Source organism: Chiloscyllium plagiosum, chromosome 38 (genome assembly GCF_004010195.1).
Source record: "Chiloscyllium plagiosum isolate BGI_BamShark_2017 chromosome 38, ASM401019v2, whole genome shotgun sequence".
Taxonomy (NCBI): Eukaryota; Metazoa; Chordata; class Chondrichthyes; order Orectolobiformes; family Hemiscylliidae; genus Chiloscyllium; species Chiloscyllium plagiosum.
Genome location: NC_057747.1, coordinates 3,537,154 through 3,557,735, shown reverse-complemented (window position 1 = coordinate 3,557,735; position 20,582 = coordinate 3,537,154). Strand labels below are relative to the sequence as shown.

General features: G+C 44.5%; 1 protein-coding gene across 1 annotated transcript in view; it reads left to right on the top strand.

Annotated features, from left to right (window-relative positions):
* Positions 1 to 4,198: 4,198 nt before the first annotated feature.
* Positions 4,199 to 20,582, top strand: part of LOC122541755 (paired box protein Pax-2-like) — a 73,638-nt gene continuing 57,254 nt past the window's right edge. The window contains exon 1 of the mRNA XM_043678697.1: positions 4,199 to 4,289. Coding sequence (XP_043534632.1) covers positions 4,214 to 4,289 — 76 coding nt within the window. The 5' untranslated portion in view covers positions 4,199 to 4,213. The remainder of the gene's footprint in view (positions 4,290 to 20,582) is intronic.

Genomic DNA, 20,582 nt, shown 5'->3' with positions numbered 1-20,582 from the left:
CCAGAAACTCAACTGGACTCACCACATCAGCATAGTGGCTACAAGAGCAAGTCAGAGTCTAGGGATACTGCAGCAAGTAGCTCACTTCCTGACATCCCAAAGTCTATCCACCATCTACAAGGCACAAGTCAGGAGGATGGACTACTCCTCACTTGCCTGGATGGGTGCAACTCGAACAAAACTCAAGAAGCTTGACACCATTCAGGATAAAGCAACCCGCTTGATTGACACCACATTCAATCCCTCCACCACTAGCATTCAGTAGCAACAGTATGTACTATCTACAAGATGCACCACAGAAATTCATCAAAGATCCTTAGACATCACTGTTCAAACTCACAACCGCTTCCATCTAGAAGGATAAGGGCAGCAGGTACTTGGGAAGACCACCACTGCAAGTTCCCCTCCAAACCATTCACCATCCTGCCTTGGAAACATACCACCGTTCCTTAACAGTCATTGGGTCAAAGTCCTGGAATTCCCTCCCTACCGGCATTGTGGGTCAACCCACAGCAAGTGTACTGCAGTGATTCACCACCACCTTCTCAAGGGCAAATAAGGATGGGCTATCAATGCTGCAACGCCCAAGTCCCACAAATGAATATATATACTAACTGAGAGAATTGCCTCATAGCATGATCTGGAGGAGCTCTCCAATACCAAAAAACAGCAGGTCTGTCGAAACAAGTACTTTCTGCCTTGTAGTTTCCTAGATTTTCAGACCAGGGCAATTTCTCCTTTTTGACTAGGCCCAGAATATGCAGACTTGATCTCTCTTCCATAGAGTCACCTTCAGGTCAGCTCCATTTTCTTCAAAAAAATCTTTATTATTAATCTGCTGATACATATTGCAGAGTAGTTTGGGTGGTTTCCGTGGTCCTCTGTGAATGTCTTTCTGCTGTCCTAAATATTTTCACATCCTCAATCATGGTAGAGGACTACAGTACTTAGCATCTCCTCTGTCAAAGGTACTATGATTCTTCTTTGAAAGTTGAAACATTGAAGAGTTGCTATTGGTCTTGTGTTGGCTCATAGAATCATAGAATCCCTACAGTGTGGAAACAGGCAAACAAGTCCACACTGACCTTCTGAACAGTAACCCACACAAACCTGTTCTCTTACCCTATTACTTTACAATTCCCCTGACTAATGCACCCAACCTACACATCCCTGAACATTTTGGGCAATTTAGCATGGCCAATTCACCTAACCTACACATCTTTGGACTGTGGGAGGAAACCAGAGCACCCAGAGGAAATCCACACAAACACGGGGAGAATGTGCAAATTACGCACAGTCACTCGACCGAACTGAACCGGGGTCCCTGGAGTTGTGAAGCCATTTTGTAGAAACAAAGTTACATCTGCTATGTCAATTTTTTCAGTAAGCTAATTTGCTTTTGTCAAAGATTCATCAATGCGCTCAAGTGGGTGCTACTGCTCATTCTTATTCTAAGTATTTATCTCTTCTTGCAAAGTTTATTGATTTTTATCTTTTGAATTCTCTTCATTGATGATTTCTCAGAGCATTGGGTGTAGAAGTTGGGATGTCATGTTACAATTGTACTGGACATTGGTGAGGCCACTTTTGAAATTCTGTGTACAGTTCTGGTCACCCTGCTGTAGGAAGGATACTATTAAATTGGAGAGGGTTCAGAAAGGTTTACCAGGATGTTGTCAGGACTGGAGGGTTTGAGTTATAAGGAGAGCCTGGATAGGCTGGGACATTTTTTCCAAGAGTGTAGGAGTTGAGGGGTGATCTTATAGAGATTAATAAAATCATGAAGGGCATAGATAAAGTGAACAGCAAAGGTCTTTATCCTCGGGTGGGGAAACACTAGGGGGTATATTTTTAAGGTGAGAGGGGAAAGATTTAAAAGGGACCACAGAAGGTGGTTCATATGTACAATGAACTGCAAGAGGAAGTGATAAATTCAGGTACAGTTGCAACATTTAAAGGACCTTTTGGATAAGTAAATGAGTAGGAAAGGTTTGGAGGGATATGGGCCAAATGCAGACAAATGGGACTAGTTTAGTTTGGAAAACTCGGTTGGCATGGATGAGTTGGACTGAAGGGTCTGTTTCCATGCTGAATGACCCTATGGCCCAATTACCCTATGCACAATGATAGGAATGTAAAACATTTCCAACAATCCTGTAGAATTAGTCTTCTTTCCTGTTAACAGTATGGAACATTTCTCACACGCCAACATAAGTAATCCAAAGCAGCACCTGCTCAGCAACAACCTGCTTAATGACGCTCGGTTTGGGTGCTCCCAGAGTAACTCAGCTCCTGACCTCATTATAGCCTTGGTTCAAACAGATAAGTTCCAGAAATGAGGCGAAAGTGAAAGCCCTAGACATCAAGGCTGCATTTGACTGAGTGTGACATCAGGGAATCCTGGTAAAACTAGAGCCAGTTGGAATCAGGGAGCAAACTCTCTGGTGGTTGGAGGCATACCTGGCACATAGGAAGATAGTTGTGTTTGTTGCAGTCAGTTATCTCAGCTCCAGCACATCACTGCCGGGTAGTAGCTTAGACCCAGCTATTTTCAGCTGCTTCATCGATGTCCCTCTCTCTACCATAAAGTCAAAAGTGAGGACATTCGCTGATAACTGCACAACGTGCAGCACCGTTCATGACTCCTCAGATATTGAAGCAGTCCATGTACAAGTGCAACAAGATCTGGATGATATCCAGGCTGGGGCTGCAACAAATAAGTAACATATGTGCCACATAAATGAGAGGCAATTACCTTTACCAATAAGGTATCTCCCCTTGACATTCAACAGTGTCACTCTCTCTGATTCCCCCACTTTCAATATCCTGGGGATTATTATTGACCAGAAACTAAACTGGACTGACCATAAAATGCAATGGCTACAAGAGCAGGTAAGAGTCTAGGAATACTACAGTAATCAACTCCCATCCTGACTCTCTAAAGCCTGTCCACTATCTACAAGACATAAGTAACGAGTGTAATGATATGTTCCCCACTTGCCTGGATGGGCGCAGCTCCAACAAAACTCAAGAAGCTTGACACCATCCAGGATAAAACAACCCACTTGATTGGCACCATATCCACAAACGTTCACTCCCCCCACCACTGACGCTCAAAGGCAGCAGTGCATAGAATCTACAAGATACACTACAGAAATTTGCCAAAGATACTTGGAGGGGAACTTGAAGGTGGTGGTGTTCCCATGTATCTGCTGCACTTGCCTTCTAGATTGAAGTGATCATGGGTTTGAAAGATGTTGTCTAAGTATCTTTGGCAAATTTCTGTAGTCACTCCCTTTCCTGACTTGGTAATATGTCTGTTCCTTCACTGTTACAGGATCAAAATCCAGAACTCCCTTCCTAAGGGCATTGACATCTGGCTACAACACGTGGACCACAGCTGTTCGAGAAAGCAATTCACCACCACCTTCTCAAGGACAACTAGAAATGGGCAATAAAGACTGGCTGGCCAGCAGTGCCCAAGTCCTACAAGTGAATTTAAAAAAAAGATTTTTTTTCTTTTTGAGTCCTGCCATTAGTCGAGGAATTCTAATCAGATTGGCTGCTGGTTGCTCCTTTGCTAATTGGTTGACAGTGGTTTTATTCTAAACCGATTGCTGTCTTGCAACTAGTCAAACTCCTGCTCGAGCAATGACTTTTGTGAAGACAAAAATGTGAGAAATGATGATTGTGAATTGCACACACCTCTTCAATTTCCTTACATTTATGGCGTTGTAGTTTTACTTGTAGAGTACCTTTAATTTTGGGAGTTAAACCATATAGTTCCATCCCCATAATTTCTGCTTCTCCAGCTGTGGTGATAGGACAGAGACACTTGCTCCTGCATCATACTTAAAATTAGTTACCTGTCCACTGACATAAATAAATGCTGTCAAACTCAGATTGGTTGAATCACTAGTTTCTGCTGGGAGACTATCCATTTATTGTGATGTGTGCTCTAGAATAGAAGTACAGATGTAGAGTGAAAAGTTTTACAATGCCAAATCCATGGTGCCATCTTCTGTACAAGTACCCAGGTATAAATCTTAGATACAAAAAGGGGAATTAAAAAAGAAAAGGTGTTGCATTACTTTACAGTGATTCACGAAATAAGTTAGAATTAAGACATTTTTAGAAAATGTAGACATTACAGTCAGACAAACAGATTACAAACAAACATTATATTGCAGAAGCTCAACGCAGGGGCCTCCACATGTGGTCTGACTGCCCACGCCAGACCTCAGTCCAACAACCATCCCCGCTCTGGACCGGCTCTCAGCTGCTCCAAGGTAAGTTTTCTCCAGGATTACTTCCCCATGCTGACCTGTGCTTCGGGACTACTTCCCACAATGGCCTCTACTCCAGGACTACTTCCCCACAGCGGCCTCCTCTCCGGGACTACTTCCCCACACCGGCCTCCACTCCGGGACTACTTCCCCACACTGGCCACCGCTCTAGGACGACTTTCCCACACCGGCCTCCACTCCGGGACTACTTCTCCACACCGGCCACCACTCCAGGACTACTTCCCCACACCGGCCTCCACTCCGGGACTACTTCCCCACACCGGCCACCGCTCCAGGACTACTTCCCCACACCGGCCACCGCTCCAGGACTACTTCCCCACACCGGCCACCGCACCAGGACTACTTCCCCACACCGGCCTCCACTCCAGGACTACTTCCCCACACTGGCCTCCACTCCAGGACTACTTCCCACACCGGCCTCCTCTCCAGGACTACTTCCCCACACTGGCCTCCACTCTGGGACTACTTCCCCACAGCGGCCTCCACTCCGGGTCTACTTCCCCACAGCAGCCTCCACTCCGGGACTACTTCCCCACAGCAGCCTCCACTCCGGGACTACTTCCACACTGGCCTCCACTCCGGGTCTACTTCCCCACAGCAGCCTCCATTCCGGGACTACTTCCACACTGGCCTCCCCTCCGGTACTACTTCCCCACTGCGGCCTTCTCTCCGGGACTACTTCCCCACATTGGCCACCGCTTCAGGACTACTTCCCCACACTGGCCCCTTCTCTAGGAGTACTTCCCCACACCAGCCTCCATTCTGGGACTACTTCCCCACACCGGCCACTGCTTTGGGACTACTTCCCCACACCGGCCTCCACTCCGGGAATACTTCCCCACACTGACCACTGCTTTGGGACTACTTCCCCACACCGGCCACCGCTCCAGGACCACTTCCCCACAATGGTCCCTTCTCTAGGCTTATTTCCCTACGCTGGCCTCCTCTCCAGGACTACTTCCCCACACCGACCTCTGCTCCGGGACTACTTCCCAACAATGACCTCTGCTCCGGGTCTACTTCCCCACACCGGACTATGCTGCAGGAATGCTTCCACGCACTGACCTCCACTGCAGGACTTGCCTCCGGGCGCGCCAGCTCCCCTGTTCCCCCCAGCTGAGTTCCTTAGTTGAAAAGAAAATGCAGAATGGAGGAAATAAAAGAGAAAGGATGTAAAAGAAAGAGCAGAGGACGGAGCAGAGGAGGTCCGGTTGGAGTGTTTTACTGTGCCACCATCTTGCCATCTCTCATTGTGGTGGATGTTCTATCACATCAATCTCTCTGTATGAGGAAGCATTTGACCTTTGCTTATCAATAGCTGTGTTCTACTTGTGCTAATCTTCAAGATGTCACTGATAGTTTTCAAGAAGTCACTAATATGGAATATTCTTTTCTGATAGTTGTAATGACTGCTTGAGCCTGTGAGACTTCTTTCTTTTACAGCACAGATATTGGCTACTGGTATCTGCTGTTTAGTTTACTCTTTGTGTTGACCTGTTATGCAAGTATATCTGAAGCATAACCTCCCCAACTCTTGCATTCAATTCATTTTGCAATAAATCATTGCATTCTATTAACTTTCATGATCACCTGCTATACCCACAGACAAACCTATGATCCATGCACTACGATATATGGATCCCTCTGCATCTCAGAGCTCTCACCACTTAGATACTAGCTTTTTTCTTTCTGGATATGCTGTACAGATGGGAATATTGAATGAAAATCAAGAATTTGAAAATGCAATGAGTCTTGAGCTGGAGGCTTTGACAGAAATGTTATTTTATTCCTGAGGCAGAACTGAATCACTTGTGATATGTGGATGTGAAAGTTCTGTGGTCATCAGGATGTGTAAGGGAATGGTGCACCTTTGTTCATTCAGAGCATCTCATTGTCAGTCAGCTCAAGAATGTGTTTCTGAGCTTACCGAATAATGTGTCCTTTGAATAGGTTTCTGGAACAAATTCTAGACAGCACGATTCTTGCTTAGTTCAGTATTTTCACAAAGTTATCTTAAGAGCAAGCGAAAGGTCAGACTCCGGCTGCCGGAGATACAGTTCTCTCTCAAGCTTAACATCATAAATCAATCAGAAACTGAACCAGGACCCTGTCAATACCAGGGAGGAAGAGATATGGGATATAATGTTAGTGTCACTAGCCTAGTAATCCAGAGACTTCAGTGAATACTCTGGGTCAAATCCCACCATGGCAACTGGTGAAAGCTAAATTCAATTAAAAATACCGGGATTTGAAAACTATTCTCAGTAATGGAAATCATAACTATACAAGTTTGATAAAAACTTCCTGGCTCTCAATGGTCTTTACGGTGGGAAATCTGCCATGTTTATATGGTCTGACCTACACGTGACTCCAGACCACAACAATGTGGGTTGGCTCTTAACCTCTCCCTGGAATGGCAGAGCAAGCCACTCCAATTTGAGGGCAAATAGGGATGGGCAACAAATGCTGGCCTTGCCAGCAATGTCTACATCCCGTGAAAGGGTAAAGAAAAATAAATTAAGACATTTGTGATAACAGCCAGGGAGTAACTGCCAGAAAGAGGCAGAAAGAGCCAGCAAGTCTACATTGCAGATTGAATTGATACTTGCTATGAAGAGACAGGTCAATCTGTACATGATTTGTATGACCAACGCAGTGAATATCATCATCATGCACAGATCTACCCACTCGAGGACTGGGTAGCAAACATAGAATCCCTACAGTGTGGAAACAAGCCATCCAGCCCAACATGTTCATGCCAACCCTCCGAAGAGTATCGCATGCTACCCTATTATTCTATATTTACCCCTAACCTACACATCCCTTAACACTATGGATAATTTAGCACGGCCAAATCACCTAACCTGATCATCTTTGGACTGTGGGAAGAAACCGGAGCACCCGAAGGAAACCCATGCAGACACGGGGAGAATGTGCAAACTCCACACAGACAATCGCCCGAGGCTGGAATCGAACACAGGTCCCTGGCGCTATGAGGCAGCAGTGCTAACCACTGAGCCACCGTAAACTGTAAATATTTCTGCTCATTTAGAATGTAAGGGCTTGCCATTATCATGTAGCACCTTTCACATTATGAGGACACCTCAGTGTGCTTTATATCCAATGAAGTATATTTTGAAACCAAAATAGAGAATGGTAGAAATATTCAGCATCTACGGAGATAGAAACTCAGAAGAAAGGCCTTTGACTGGCACATTAGCTATGTTTCTTCCCCACCAGTATGTTAGGAATTTCTAGAAAACATAGCAGCTAATTTGTATGGGGTTAAAAGCAAATGCTAAGAGCTCGACTGCAATGTCATCAATATCAAATCATATCAGATCACATGTGAATGGGGAATCTGATGGAAGAAGGTTCTAGTACTCAACCACACCTCTGCACCTAGTTCCAATTGTCAATAAATGTTCATCAGTTCTCACTGGGATGATGTGTCCAGTCCTTGTCTGCCAAAGGATCCTAGAGCACAGCTATATTATCTACACAGACAGCATTCATGTTTTGGATTCCGGAGGCTGTGAGCTTGAAAAGGATCTCAATCAGAAACTTGAGCACCTAATACAAGGATGACACTCTGATGGTGTGTTGAGGGCCGGCAAAGTCCTGTAAGAAGGAATCAGATCATTTATTTTCACCACGAGTATTAGACAAGATGCTGGGGTAAAGACCCCACTGCTTCTTCGTGCAGTGCCAGAGCTTCTTATCCATCCACCTGGGAGGGTAGAGAGGGCCTCTATTTGTTAACCAACACAATCTCAGATGATTGTCTAGATTATTTCTCAAGTCTTTGGAGTGAAGGCTTACATCTCACAATCTCCTGACTCTGAAAGCATGAGCCACAATTGACATTAATAGCAATGATCCTCTGAAGGGATCAGTGATATTTGGTGTAGCCAACATGGAGGGAGAGGGTAAGAAGGGGATTCATTGGAATGAAGTTGAGATTTGAGTATCCCACCTTGTTTAACCTCAGCAGGATTGTGATATAAACTGACAAGAGAAAAATAACTACGCTGGTCAGGAGCAGTGCTGCCTGTTCACTGAATGAATCAGTAACACAGAACTGGGAAAGCTTCAGCTGAAACAGTCCTGAAACAGACCTGTACAACCTGCAGTGCGACATTCAGTAATCCCTGGCACTGGGGATTTGACCCAGTGGCTTGATTCACACATCTTTTTCAGTTCTGTGACTTACACAGCTGGAAGGCTGCCCATCGAGGGCTGCCTGTGTGTACCTAATCTCAGGGGCTACAGTCAAAGTGATAAATGAATACTTACCTTTGCTGCACCCCTAACCCCACTCCCTTTCTTCCCCCATGTGAGGGTTCTGGCTATTGACTGGCATCTACTGACCCCTACTGGATGATGTTTGTCTGTGTGAATGATGGCAAATGGGGACAGAATGGCAGACATTTGCTGAGCTTGATGTATCTGAGGGTAGGAGGTACAGCAGAGAAAGTAATCACAAACAAGAAGATGATCAAATCTTCTCTCATCGAGTCCATTAAATAATTGTCATAACTGAGAAAAAGATCTGAGGTGAAGTATATTGTCAGTTCCAGTGAAGAGGGAGATGCTTAATATTCCAAAGCAATCCTATAATGTCCCAAACAGCTTTCCAACCAATTAAATAGTTTTTAGGTGTACTGTAATTTTGGAAACAACAAAAGCTAATTCACAAGCAGCAAGTTCTACGGAATGCAAATTACTTTATGTTATGTTAATTACTTACAGTGTGGAAACAGGCCCTTTGTCCCAGCAAGTCCACATCGACCCACCGAAGCGCAACCCACCCAGACCCATTCCCCTACATTTATCCCTTCACCTAACACTATGGGCAATTTAGCATGGCCAATTCACCTAACCTGCACATTTTGGTCTGTGGGAGGAAACCAGAGCACCCGGAGAAAACCCATGCAGACACAGGGAGAATATGCAAACTCCACACAGTCAGTCGCCTGAGGCGGGAATTGAACCCGGGTCTCTGGTGCTGTGAGGCAGCAATGCTAACCGCTAGCCACTGTGCCATCCCGTGTTATCAGATGATCCGTTTTTATTTGGTTGATGGATAAATATTGAACAGGACAAACACTCTTATTGAGTTTTAAAAACTGTGTACTATCCTTTATGTGCCCCCAATGGGGAGAGAAAGGTCAGTTTAGGATCACAGCAGAAAAATGGCACCACCAATGATGCAACACTTTTTTTTAGATTACATTACAGCGTGGAAACAGGCCCTTCGGCCCAACAAGTCCACACCGACCCGCCGAAGCGCAACCCACCCATAACCCTACATTTACTCCTTACCTAACACTACGGGCAATTTAGTATGGCCAATTAACCTGACCTGCACATCTTTGGACTGTGGGAAGAAACTGGAGCACCCGGAGGAAACCCACACAGACACGGGGAGAACTTGCAAACTTCACACAGTCAGTCGCCTGAAGTGGGAATTGAACCAGGGTCTCTGGCGCTGTGAAGCAGCAGTGTTAACCACTGTGCCACCGTGCCACACTAATATATTTATGAGCCCTTGCTCATATTTCACCGGAGTGACAGCTTAGATTGAGCTTCTGGACTGGGACTTCAACTTGCGATTCAACAACTGATTAGCCTGGGGTCCAAGCAAGTCATAGAGGTAAGCATAGCATGGAAGGGGGTTATTTAACTCATCAAGCCCATACTGGTACCTTGTGAAGCAATCTGGTCAGTCTCACATTCCCCCTCAAACTTTGCACCCTTGAAAGTTTATTTCTTACCAAGTCTCCACTGAATATCCTTTAGAAATCATTGATTGCCTCCACTTCCATCACCCTTGTAAGCTGCAAGTTTCAGATCATTACCATGTGCTGCATAAAAAGCTTCTTCTACCTTCCATCTCTTATCCAAAGTCTTAAATCTGTGTCACCATGGTCCTGGTATCATCAGGCAGTGGGACAAGTTTTTTCTTGTCTACCTTATTGAAGATAGCACTTGTAGATCTCAACCAAATCTCTACTTACCATCTGAAGCCGCATGTTTAGCTGAAATCCCTCATCCCTCCTGCTAAATAATCTTTGTGTCCTCTCAGGGACTTTCACATCTTTCCTACAGTGTGATACCCAGAACTGAATAGTTAGGTCCTAATCAGAACTTTATAACATAGGTACTTTGCTTTTCCACTCAATGCTTTTTTCATAAAGTCTTCAGTCAAACCATCAAAAAGACAGCCACACACTGGTAACAGCTGATTCCCAATCACTAATACGAGGGTTATCCATTACTGATTGGAAACAAGCTTGCTCATGATCATACCAAAATGGCTTTGACAGTAGACTGAGTTAATAGGGTTTGGTATCACTACAAAATACAGGGGTCCAAACTCCAACATTGTAAGGAGACCCCGTAGGGAAAGACCATTCCCGGGAGTGGGGTTGGGATGGCAAGACCTCGTCACACCATGATTATCACTGTCTGGTTTCACTGAGGGCTAGTCTTGGCTGGGCGTGTTCCTGGTGTTTCATTATAACCCCTCCTGCCGATATCCATCATATGCCCATGGACCACCATTGACCCCGACCATCAAACAACGCGGCCTTCCCAGGATCATGTGGCAGAACAAATCAGCCTTTGGTTCCAATCTCCAAGGCTGTGTAAATGATGATCTCCATTTTCTTGGAAGACTAATCCACAATTATTTTCAAAGCCACTTGGAATTTTCTCTTCCAGCTGCCTGCTGCAGTAACCAAATGTTCGACAACGAACTCTACACACAAATATACAAATTAGGAGTAGGGGTAGACTACTGAGCCCCTCAAGACTGGCTTGCTATTCACTAAAATTACAGATGATCCAACTGTACCCTCAGCTTGACTTTTCTACCTACCCCGATATCCTTTAACTTCTTTATTAATCAAGAATGAACTAGCTCAGACATAAAAATTGTCATCGACCCCGTCCCTCTTATTTTTGGGGCAAGAAGTTTCCACAGGCCTATGATCCTCTCAGAGAAATAAGTTATCTTCTTGATGATGGGCTTTTGCCCGAAACATCAATTTTCCTGCTCCTTGGATGCTGCGTAACCTGCTGTGCTTTTCCAGCACCACACTGCAGACTCTATATGATATGGAGCACCTCCGATTTTTAAACTGTGTCCTGTAGTTCCAATTTCTTCCACAAGGGGAAACATCCTTCAACATCGATCTGGTCAGGTCCCTTCAGGATCTTATCTAAGATCACTGCTCACACATCTAATCTCCAACAGATGCAAGCCCAACCTGTCAACATTTCCTCATAAGACAACACCCTCCATCCCAGAAATCAGTCAAGCAAAATTTCTGTCAACTGCTTCTAATGCAATTATGTCCTTTCTGAAAGAGAACCAAAACAGGTGACCCCTGGAGTGTTGCAAATGTTGGGGAGGTGGGTGGAGGGGATGAGGGCTTGCCTGATAATTTCGATATTTGTAATAACTCGGGAAGCCCGACTGTTGGTATTCATTTTGAATACCAAAATTGAGCCACTACTTGTGACAGACATAGACTAGATCCAGTCCAGGGCAAACCCATCCCTTGGTCTGCTTTATAAAAGGCTCAAGTGATAAGATCCAAATGGGCAGGCCATTTCCTGTTACCAAGGGAACTCATATTCAATGGCCTCCATAGGGAAATTAATGAGTGATTCCCCATGGGCTTTGTAGGGGATAGCACATCCCTCCTTTGCTAAATCTGAGGCTTCCTTTCACTCCTGTGATGATGGAGTGCCTTGTGTCGCTTTGTCCACGGTCCCATTTCTGTTGCTTTCTAACTCTGATCGCGAGCGGGCAATCATCACTTCTGTGAAAACCATCGAAGCCCGACTGCAGGGTCTCATCCTGAGTGGTGGCCTCCGACTGAGTTTCCGCTGCCTCTGTCTCCATCTCCAAGTCCTCATGATCCTCAGGACTGGCACTTGAGTTTTTGGTGAATGTAGTTTCCTGTCTACAGGATGCCAATGGTGTTGTGTCCATCGCAACAATTGCCTCTCTGGACAGAAGTGAGTTTTTTTGTGACCTTCTCCTGGTTTCAACATGTATGAAACTGGTCCTGTTTTAGTAAGGGTGAATCCTGGAATCCATGAAAGGCCATCACCAAAGTTCCTTACATGGACTGTATCTCCCGATATAAATCTCTGTCTGGCCTATGCCCATTGTGTCCCCTTTTCTGGTCTTCTTGTTTTATTTCAATCTTGTTGCCCAAGTTTGGGAATGTCAGGCTAAGTCTACTCTGAAGGCATTGGCCCATCAGTGGTTCTACCAGGGCTACTCCTGTCTTCATATGCAATGTTGTAGTACAGTTGAAGGGGAAATAGTCAAGCTTCATTTCCAAAGACCCTAGAGTTTGCTTTCTCATGTTACTTTGGAATACCTGAACTGCCTGCTCAGTCATTTGAGGATGGGTGATAGGGTGCTGTGTGGATGTGTCTTACTTCATTTGTCTTCATAAAGACTTGAATTCCCCACTGGAAATGGGTTCCTGTTACCTGGTCGCATGAACTTCGGGCATACTGTGTGTCCTAGAAGACTGGCAGAATTGTTTCTGTGGTGTAATAAGAGGCAGTTGAGGTCATTCAGGGCATGTTGATCCATTTTCAATGGGTCTCGATAAGGATCAAGAATGTAGACCCCATCAATGGCCATGTGAAATCTGCACATATCCGCATTGAGGGTCTCCTCTGCCATTCCCATGGGTATAAAGAGGCTGCTGATAAGCCCTTCTAGTTTTCTTAGAGGGTTTTCCATTTTGACTAAGTTTTCATTATCCGTGATTCTGCCAGACCACAAAACACAGGTCTTTGTAAGCATTTCCATTTCAGAAATTCCTGGGTGGCCATTGTGCAATTTTTGAAGTGTCAGATGCTGGCCTGGATGTGGGGCAGGCTCCCCACAAGATAATACCATCTTCTGGAATCAAACCTGACACTTTTAGAGCTAGGGTTTCAACTCCTCTGTAAGACATTCTTGCGGTCCACCATTTAGGATGATATGATGTAACTTCCTCAATAGGGTCCTTCTGAGTCCAGGCCTGGATTTGCTTGGCTGGCACTGGTAGCGGGTCCTTGAAGTTCATGATAACTTCATCCGTCTTTTGAGGTGAATGTAGGCTGGTGGGTAGCAAATGGAGGCTCGGGGCATCTATATTGACTATATATCTCCCTGAACAATGCTCCAAAGTATATCCATAAGCACGTAATAGCAGTGTCTAGCATTGGATCTGAGCTAACACAATGGGAGGAATTGCCTTGTCTTCCTTGAAGAGGCCCAGCAGAGATTACTATGGGAAATGTGGACCATAGATATACTAGTGGAATGTTTTCGCTGTGAATACAATGGCCAAACCTTCTTTCTCAATATGAATAAACTGATTTGGATGCAATTAGACATTCTGTCCCAATGTCTCAAAGGTGAAACAATACCATCCCTATCCCATAGGGGGAGTGTCACAGGTTGCAATGAATGGTCTCAGGGCTAATGTATTTGTTGGTAATAGTTCTTGTTTGCTGTTTGCATACATTTTCTCTTGTAGCATTTGCCACTATCATTTCTGATTTTCTTTTAGCAGGACATGCAGGGGTGCCAGAAGGGTTGTCAGGTTGAGTATCAATTTCCTATCATTATTTATGAGATCTAGAAAACACTTCAGCTCCACGGTGTTCCTTAGAGTTGGAGCCCTATTTGCGTCCTTCACCTTCTCTCCGACAGGGTATAATCTGACCTTGTCAACTCTGTACCTCATTCACCTGGAATGCACGTTTGTCCCTTTTTAGCCAGATGCAAGCTGCTCCAAACTCTCCAAATGTGACTGAACAGTAGCTCATGAGATTCAAACATCATCCAGATAGACTGCCACTCTATGCACGTGTTCTCCATCACACTTTGAAAGATGGCACAAGCCGGGGACTCCCTAAAAAGCAAGCGGGTGTGCTCGCTTTTGGGTTGGAGTCATAGTGGGTCTACTCCCACTTGTCAAGTGTGATTGACTCCAGGATTGCCAGGTGGGTAGGTTAAACTCTTTAATTTGATGAAAGTCAGCATTTCACAAATGGTCAGGAGAATGACTTTTTATCAGTGATCCCCTTCTATACCATTTGCCTGAAAAGACAATTTCATTTTTTTGGCATACTGGGGTCAATCCTCCACACCTGTATCATAAGGTTCCAGTTCCCCAAACACCGTGGGCGGCACGGTGGCACAGTGGTTAGCACTGCTGCCTCACAGCGCCAGAGACCCAGGTTCAATTCCCGCCTCAGGCGACTGACTGTGTGGAGTTTGCACATTCTCCCCGTGTCTGCGTGGGTTTGCTCCGGTTTCCTCCCACAGTCCAAAGATGTGCAGGTTAGGTGAATTGGCCATGCTAAATTGCCCGTAGTGTTAGGTAAGGGGTAAATGTAGGGGTATGGGTGGGTTTCGCTTCGGCGGGTCGGTGTGGACTTGTTGGGTCGAAGGGCCTGTTTCCACACTGTAATGTAATGTAATGTAATGTAATGTAATTTCCAATATTTCCCTGTCATGGTCTAACCGGGTTTATGAAAAGACAAAAGTTGCTCTTGACTCCAGTCACTGAGGTATTAACTCAGGAAGCCTGATGAGAAAGGAATATCATTTATTGTTGAACTCCAAAATAGAGCCACTACTCATGGCAGAGATTGACTCGTCCCAGCCCGGGACAGACAGTTCTGCAAAACCTATTCCTGGGCCTGCTCTACAAAGGGCTCAGGTGATGAGTTTCAGTTGGGCAGACCATTGGCTGTTACCAAGTGAACTGATACACAACCAACTCCACAAGAAGATTAATTTGTGATTTCCTTAGGCTTTTTAGAGGTTATCATAATATTCAAAAAAACCAATAACCTAACTCTCGATTTTAAAAACATAAACATTAAACAATAAGAATGATACAATCACACCAGCAGTTCATTGTAAAAACTTCATTCATATGGATGTGGCAGCACTGGCTAGGCCTACATTTGTTGCCCACCCTAACTGACCAAGGGTTAAGTGTCAATCACATTACTGTGGGTCTGGAGTCACATGTAGGCTAGACGAGGTGAGGATGGCAGTTTCCTATTCTAAGGGGCATTAGTGAACCAGACAGGTTTTTCTCATAATTGGCAATGATTTCATCATCATTATTAGAGTCTTGATACTAGATTTTTATTGAGTTCAAGACCCACCATATGTGAGATTCAAACCCGGGTCCACAGAACATTACCTGGGCCTCTGAATTAATAGCCAATAGATAATCCCGCTAAGCCATCACCTCCCTCTTTTCCACTCCAGTGTCAAATTTAAAATAAAATAACACCCAATTTAACTAGACAAAAAAAAATTGTGATAACTGCACACAGCACTGTTCAGTGTCAAAAAGTAACTCTAACTGCTGGTTGAGAAGGTACTGAGGTTTATTATCATTTTGCACTAAGAGCTTGTGGAGCTGGAGTGAATGATAAATGCCTTATATCGATTGTCCTATGTAGTAGACCCAGGCTGATAGAGAGTAATTAATGACTCTATTTGTTTCTGTACCGAGGAGAACAATTGAGTTTGATACAGCAACAACTGGTGCCAGTGTGAAAGGCCCCAAGGGAGTCGTCCAGGAAAAGCCTGTACTGAGACAGCAACACAGATCCGTGGCCATATCCCTGAGATGCTATCTATATTGTAACTGATACGATTTGACATGGAAAAGAAAGTACAAATGTGTTCATTGAGGCCAACAAAGATTTGTTTAATAGATATGCAGGAGCTGACCGAGAAAGAGATACATTTATTCCTCAGTGACTTGGACACAGCTGTAGCATTCTCCTCTGTGGGTGGATCTGAGATAACTTTAGGAGTACCTTTTAAAAAGGTTGCTGTCAACAATATAAAATAATTTATTTCCTCATTAACCCTTTCACAGCTCACACTTAATAATTATACTTCAACGACTTACAAATGTAGAATGAAGTCTGTCCAGATTGGATGACATCACCTGTATTTCACACCATAATTAATAAGAGTTCACGTGTTTACAGATACAATGCTACTTCTGCAACAACAACAAAGTGCATTTGTATGGCATCTTTAGTGAAGAAAAATGTCCTCAGTCGTTTTAAATAAAGGCTCATTCAGGGCCTTTCTACACGGCTAAATTGGTTGTCACTTTTCAGATTTCAGGATAACAAATGAACTGTGTCTTCAGCATATAATGCTGGTCACCAACAACCAAATCCCCTACCCCTTCACTCCCACCCAACCAGCTCCCCCCATTATTAGATACTAGCATGTGACTACTCCTTGTAATCCATTGTTCTGTGTAGGATTCAATTATACCCCTTTGATAGGATCTCAGTCTGTAACCCAGTATAGGGCATTCATTATTCTGCATCTAAAACCCTCAATTAGATCCTAGATGTAACTCAGTCTCTGGACTTTGTTAAACTACCTGGATCCCTCGATTAGATGCTAGGCTGTATTTCACCCCACACATCTTGAAATGACTCAGGCGTGAATTGCCATCATGATTAACCTCACAGCCAACATCCTCAATGAGCGCCCTCTTACAATCTTAGACATATAGTTCTGTTTGTATGGACCACACACCGTGCACGGGGTTCTGATATTGACCCCACACAGACTAAAGTAAGAAGTAAAAATAGCAGGTTCAATACAAATGTAGTGACTTGCTATGAGGAGATGGTGCTTTCTTTCCCCGAGTTGGTTTAAGCTCATCTCCTGGCCTAGCCAAGGAAAGGTCAAGCCTTGAAATGGAACAGCAATAACACCCTGAAATGGTACTATCAGTGAAACATGATTGATCAATTGAATTCCATAGCAGTGAAAAATGCGGGATTAAGTAGAGTATTATACGCACAATGAGTTGAAGCATGATGTTCATTTCAAGTTCATTTCTGGAGCCTTTGCCACAAGATCAGGCAATCAATAGGGCCTTGCATATCATATATCACCCTGCATTGAAAAGAGAACATAATCTGCAGCAAATTTAGAATGACAGATTTGTTGGTATCAGAAGCCCCAGACTAAACTGAGAGTGCCACATCCTGCACTGAGAGAGATGGCTGACAGTTGGAAGAGATTTAAGAGGCTGCTTGTGATCGAGGGAAGGAAAGATACCATGCATTAGAATCAGGTGCAAAGAGGAGGATGGGGGGTGGGGGGAGGAGGATTCAGACGAATGGAGCAAGATTAAATGCAGGCCAGCATCTGTGCCTTCAGCATTGGACTTGATCTTGGAAAAGAACAATTTAAAATTGAGAATTAAAATATAAAGAGTTTTGACTGTAAAATCCATGTTCCCTATCAATGTAATAGATAACGTTATATTCAGCTCCTGTGCGATAGGCAATGGATTTATGTAATGCTTTGCGTGTTTATAAAAGTATGGGGCCAGTTCACACTTATAGGAGAGTTGCTCACAGGCTTAGACACTTTGCATTGTCACCATGACAATCCTCTGTGTTTTGAGGGTGGGAAAGCCACTAAGTGAGGCAGAGTGATGATGGACACAAACCCTACCAATTTCCGATCTTCACCATCGGTGAGAAAGACACACTTCAGCCCCAGATATTGAAAGAATTAGGCAGCCAGTTAAAGGCTGGGGATTAAGCCAGCTGCCCACCACCATATGATGTACTCAACAGGTCTAACTGTGTGGGGAGTTTGTCACTTTGGGGAGGGGGCTGTGTCGCTCAATCAAAGGCAGTTGTTGCCTGATGAAGGAACTGGACTTTTGAGGATGGGTGCTCACGAGGAGCCAACTTTTATCATTGTCATCCCTTCCCCCCTAATCTGAGAAACCCCACTTCCCCACAGATCACTGATCTTTATCCTAGATCTCTGATGCAGCTGTTCCATGCCCAGAGACTGCCATGACATTGCTGAGTACATGAGCTGATGGCCTCTGATTGGCCAGCAGCTCACTCTGGATCAGATTTCTGTCCCAGGAGTCTTGATTCCGAGACATATGATGGTGCCTTCCTATCTGCCTGATTGGCATGTGTTTCGATGGGCCTTCTGCTGGAAGAGGCAGTGCAGGTCTGCCGTTGGATATTCAGCCAGTAGGTGACATCCAAGACTTCACAACACAATTCAGACCCGTATGCCCAACTTGTTCTCCTGAACATCATGACTGAAGTGTTGGATGATAGCTGCAGAGCAGCCCCTCTGTCCGAGTGCTGTGTGGATTAGGGGGTGAATTGCTCACAACGCTGACCATGTCACTTGATATATATATTTTCAATCATCCTGTTCAGAGGTGTTATTACAAAACTGTGGAGCAGAGCCTCCTGGTTCAGAGGTTCGGGCACTACCTCAGCATCGCAAGAACCCAACAATGGGTATAGTTATTTTAATTAATGTGTTCAAAGATGTTACGACACATCTCTGAGGCAGGTGGGACTGTTCAACTATCAGGGAAGGCTGAACAGGTTGTGGATTTTTATCTCCGGAATAACGAAGATTGAAGGGTGGTTCAATAGAAATTATTAAGATTACAAAAGGCTTTGAATGGATAAATACAGATAAAATGTTTCCAATTATGAGCAAATGCAAAATTAAGCTTTGTCTGTTGTAAGTAGCTGTAATAAAAGCAGTAGGGTATTCATTTGAATATAATGCAAGAGCATCAGAGCAGGAAGCTATAAAGAACTTTGGTGAGGCCACAGCTGGAGTACGTGTGCAATTCTAGTCACTGCACTATAGGAAGGACATGATGCATTGGAGAGGGTGCAGAGGAGATTCACCAGGACATTGCCTGGCATGGAGTAATCCAGCTCAGAAGAGAGACTGGATAAGCTTGGGGTTGTTTTCTTTAGAGCAGAGAAGACTGGGAGCTATCAGATCGGGGTGAATAAGATTGAGGGTCATGGAAAGCATGACCCTCAGTTGAAGGATCAATAACAAGAGGGCAAAAAGTTTACAGGGGATTTGCGATATTCCAACCTAAAGGACAGCGAGTGCACTGCCTGAGAGGGCAGTAAATGCAGGAAATCTTACAGCCTTTAAAAAGCACGTGGTTGAGCACTTAAAATGTCATAGTGTTCAAGGTTGTGGGCCTAGTGCTGGAAAGTGGTAGGATACCAACTACCATGATGCAAAATTGAGTTGAATAACGCAGAGGGTGGTGGGAATCAGAAACTCACCGTAAAGGTGCTAGATGCAGAAGCCTGCATAACATTTCAAAAGTAATTAGGTGTACACTTGTGATGCCAAGGCATACAAGACCATGGGCCAGATGCTGAAAAATGGGATGAGAATGGTTGGTGCTTGTTTCTGACTGGCACAGTAACAATGGGCTAAAAGGTCATAGATCTCTTTGACTCTATGAATACATGATATAGAGAAAGGAAATGGAGGATTATACTGATACGGTTAGATGTAAAGGAGTGGGAGGGTGTGCAACACAAATGCCAGCAGATGCCAATTGGGTCACTTGGGCTGTTTCTGCTCTCTGCATTCTATGTAATTTTACATAATTAATGGCAGGTTCACCCACTTGTAAGTGCTTGGGTGAGTTTTACAAAACTGAGCTCCTGAGCATAAAACTATGAAGTAAGCACCAGGACCTGCCTTCACTGGTCTTTTATATCTGAGGCCCTACAGATGCCTATTTCATGATTAAAGTGAGTCGTCAAGATCTTCATTTGTGGCGAAAAAGGACTTTGGCCAGATTTTCCCATTTTATTTGGACTAAATGTGGAAAAATCTCCAAGAGGGAACCCTGCGGCCTACAGAGGTAATGGAAGCCTGCTGCATCTTCCAATAGGCAGACTGCTGGAAAGATTTCTTTCAGAATTACAGCCCCAGAGCTGGAAGTCCCGCCAGCCCGTTACTGCTGGACTGTCAGAAGTTAGAAGCTCTAGGACTCAGTAGTAGAATAGTGGGATACCACCAACTAAAACCCCAGATGGAGGATCATCACCAAGAAACATTGGTGCTGCTTTCCAGTGTTGGGATGACAGAGAGAGGTGTACAAGGCAGTAAAGGAGGAGCTTGGAGCTGACTCTCAGCAGCCAACTTTACCCAAGTTCCAGACCCTTGCAGATTGAGGAACCCAAACTGACAACTTGGCTGCACTGGGTTAGCAGTCAGACAGGCTGACTCCTCCTCATCCTGCCTGAATTCAAATTAATTGCAGCTCAGCTGGGATGAGGCTCTCAAGTCATTATTAATTGAAGGCTTCAGGGTCTCAATTGGTAGTGGGGTGGCAAAATTAAGCTTGGGCATTCCCTTCGCCCTCC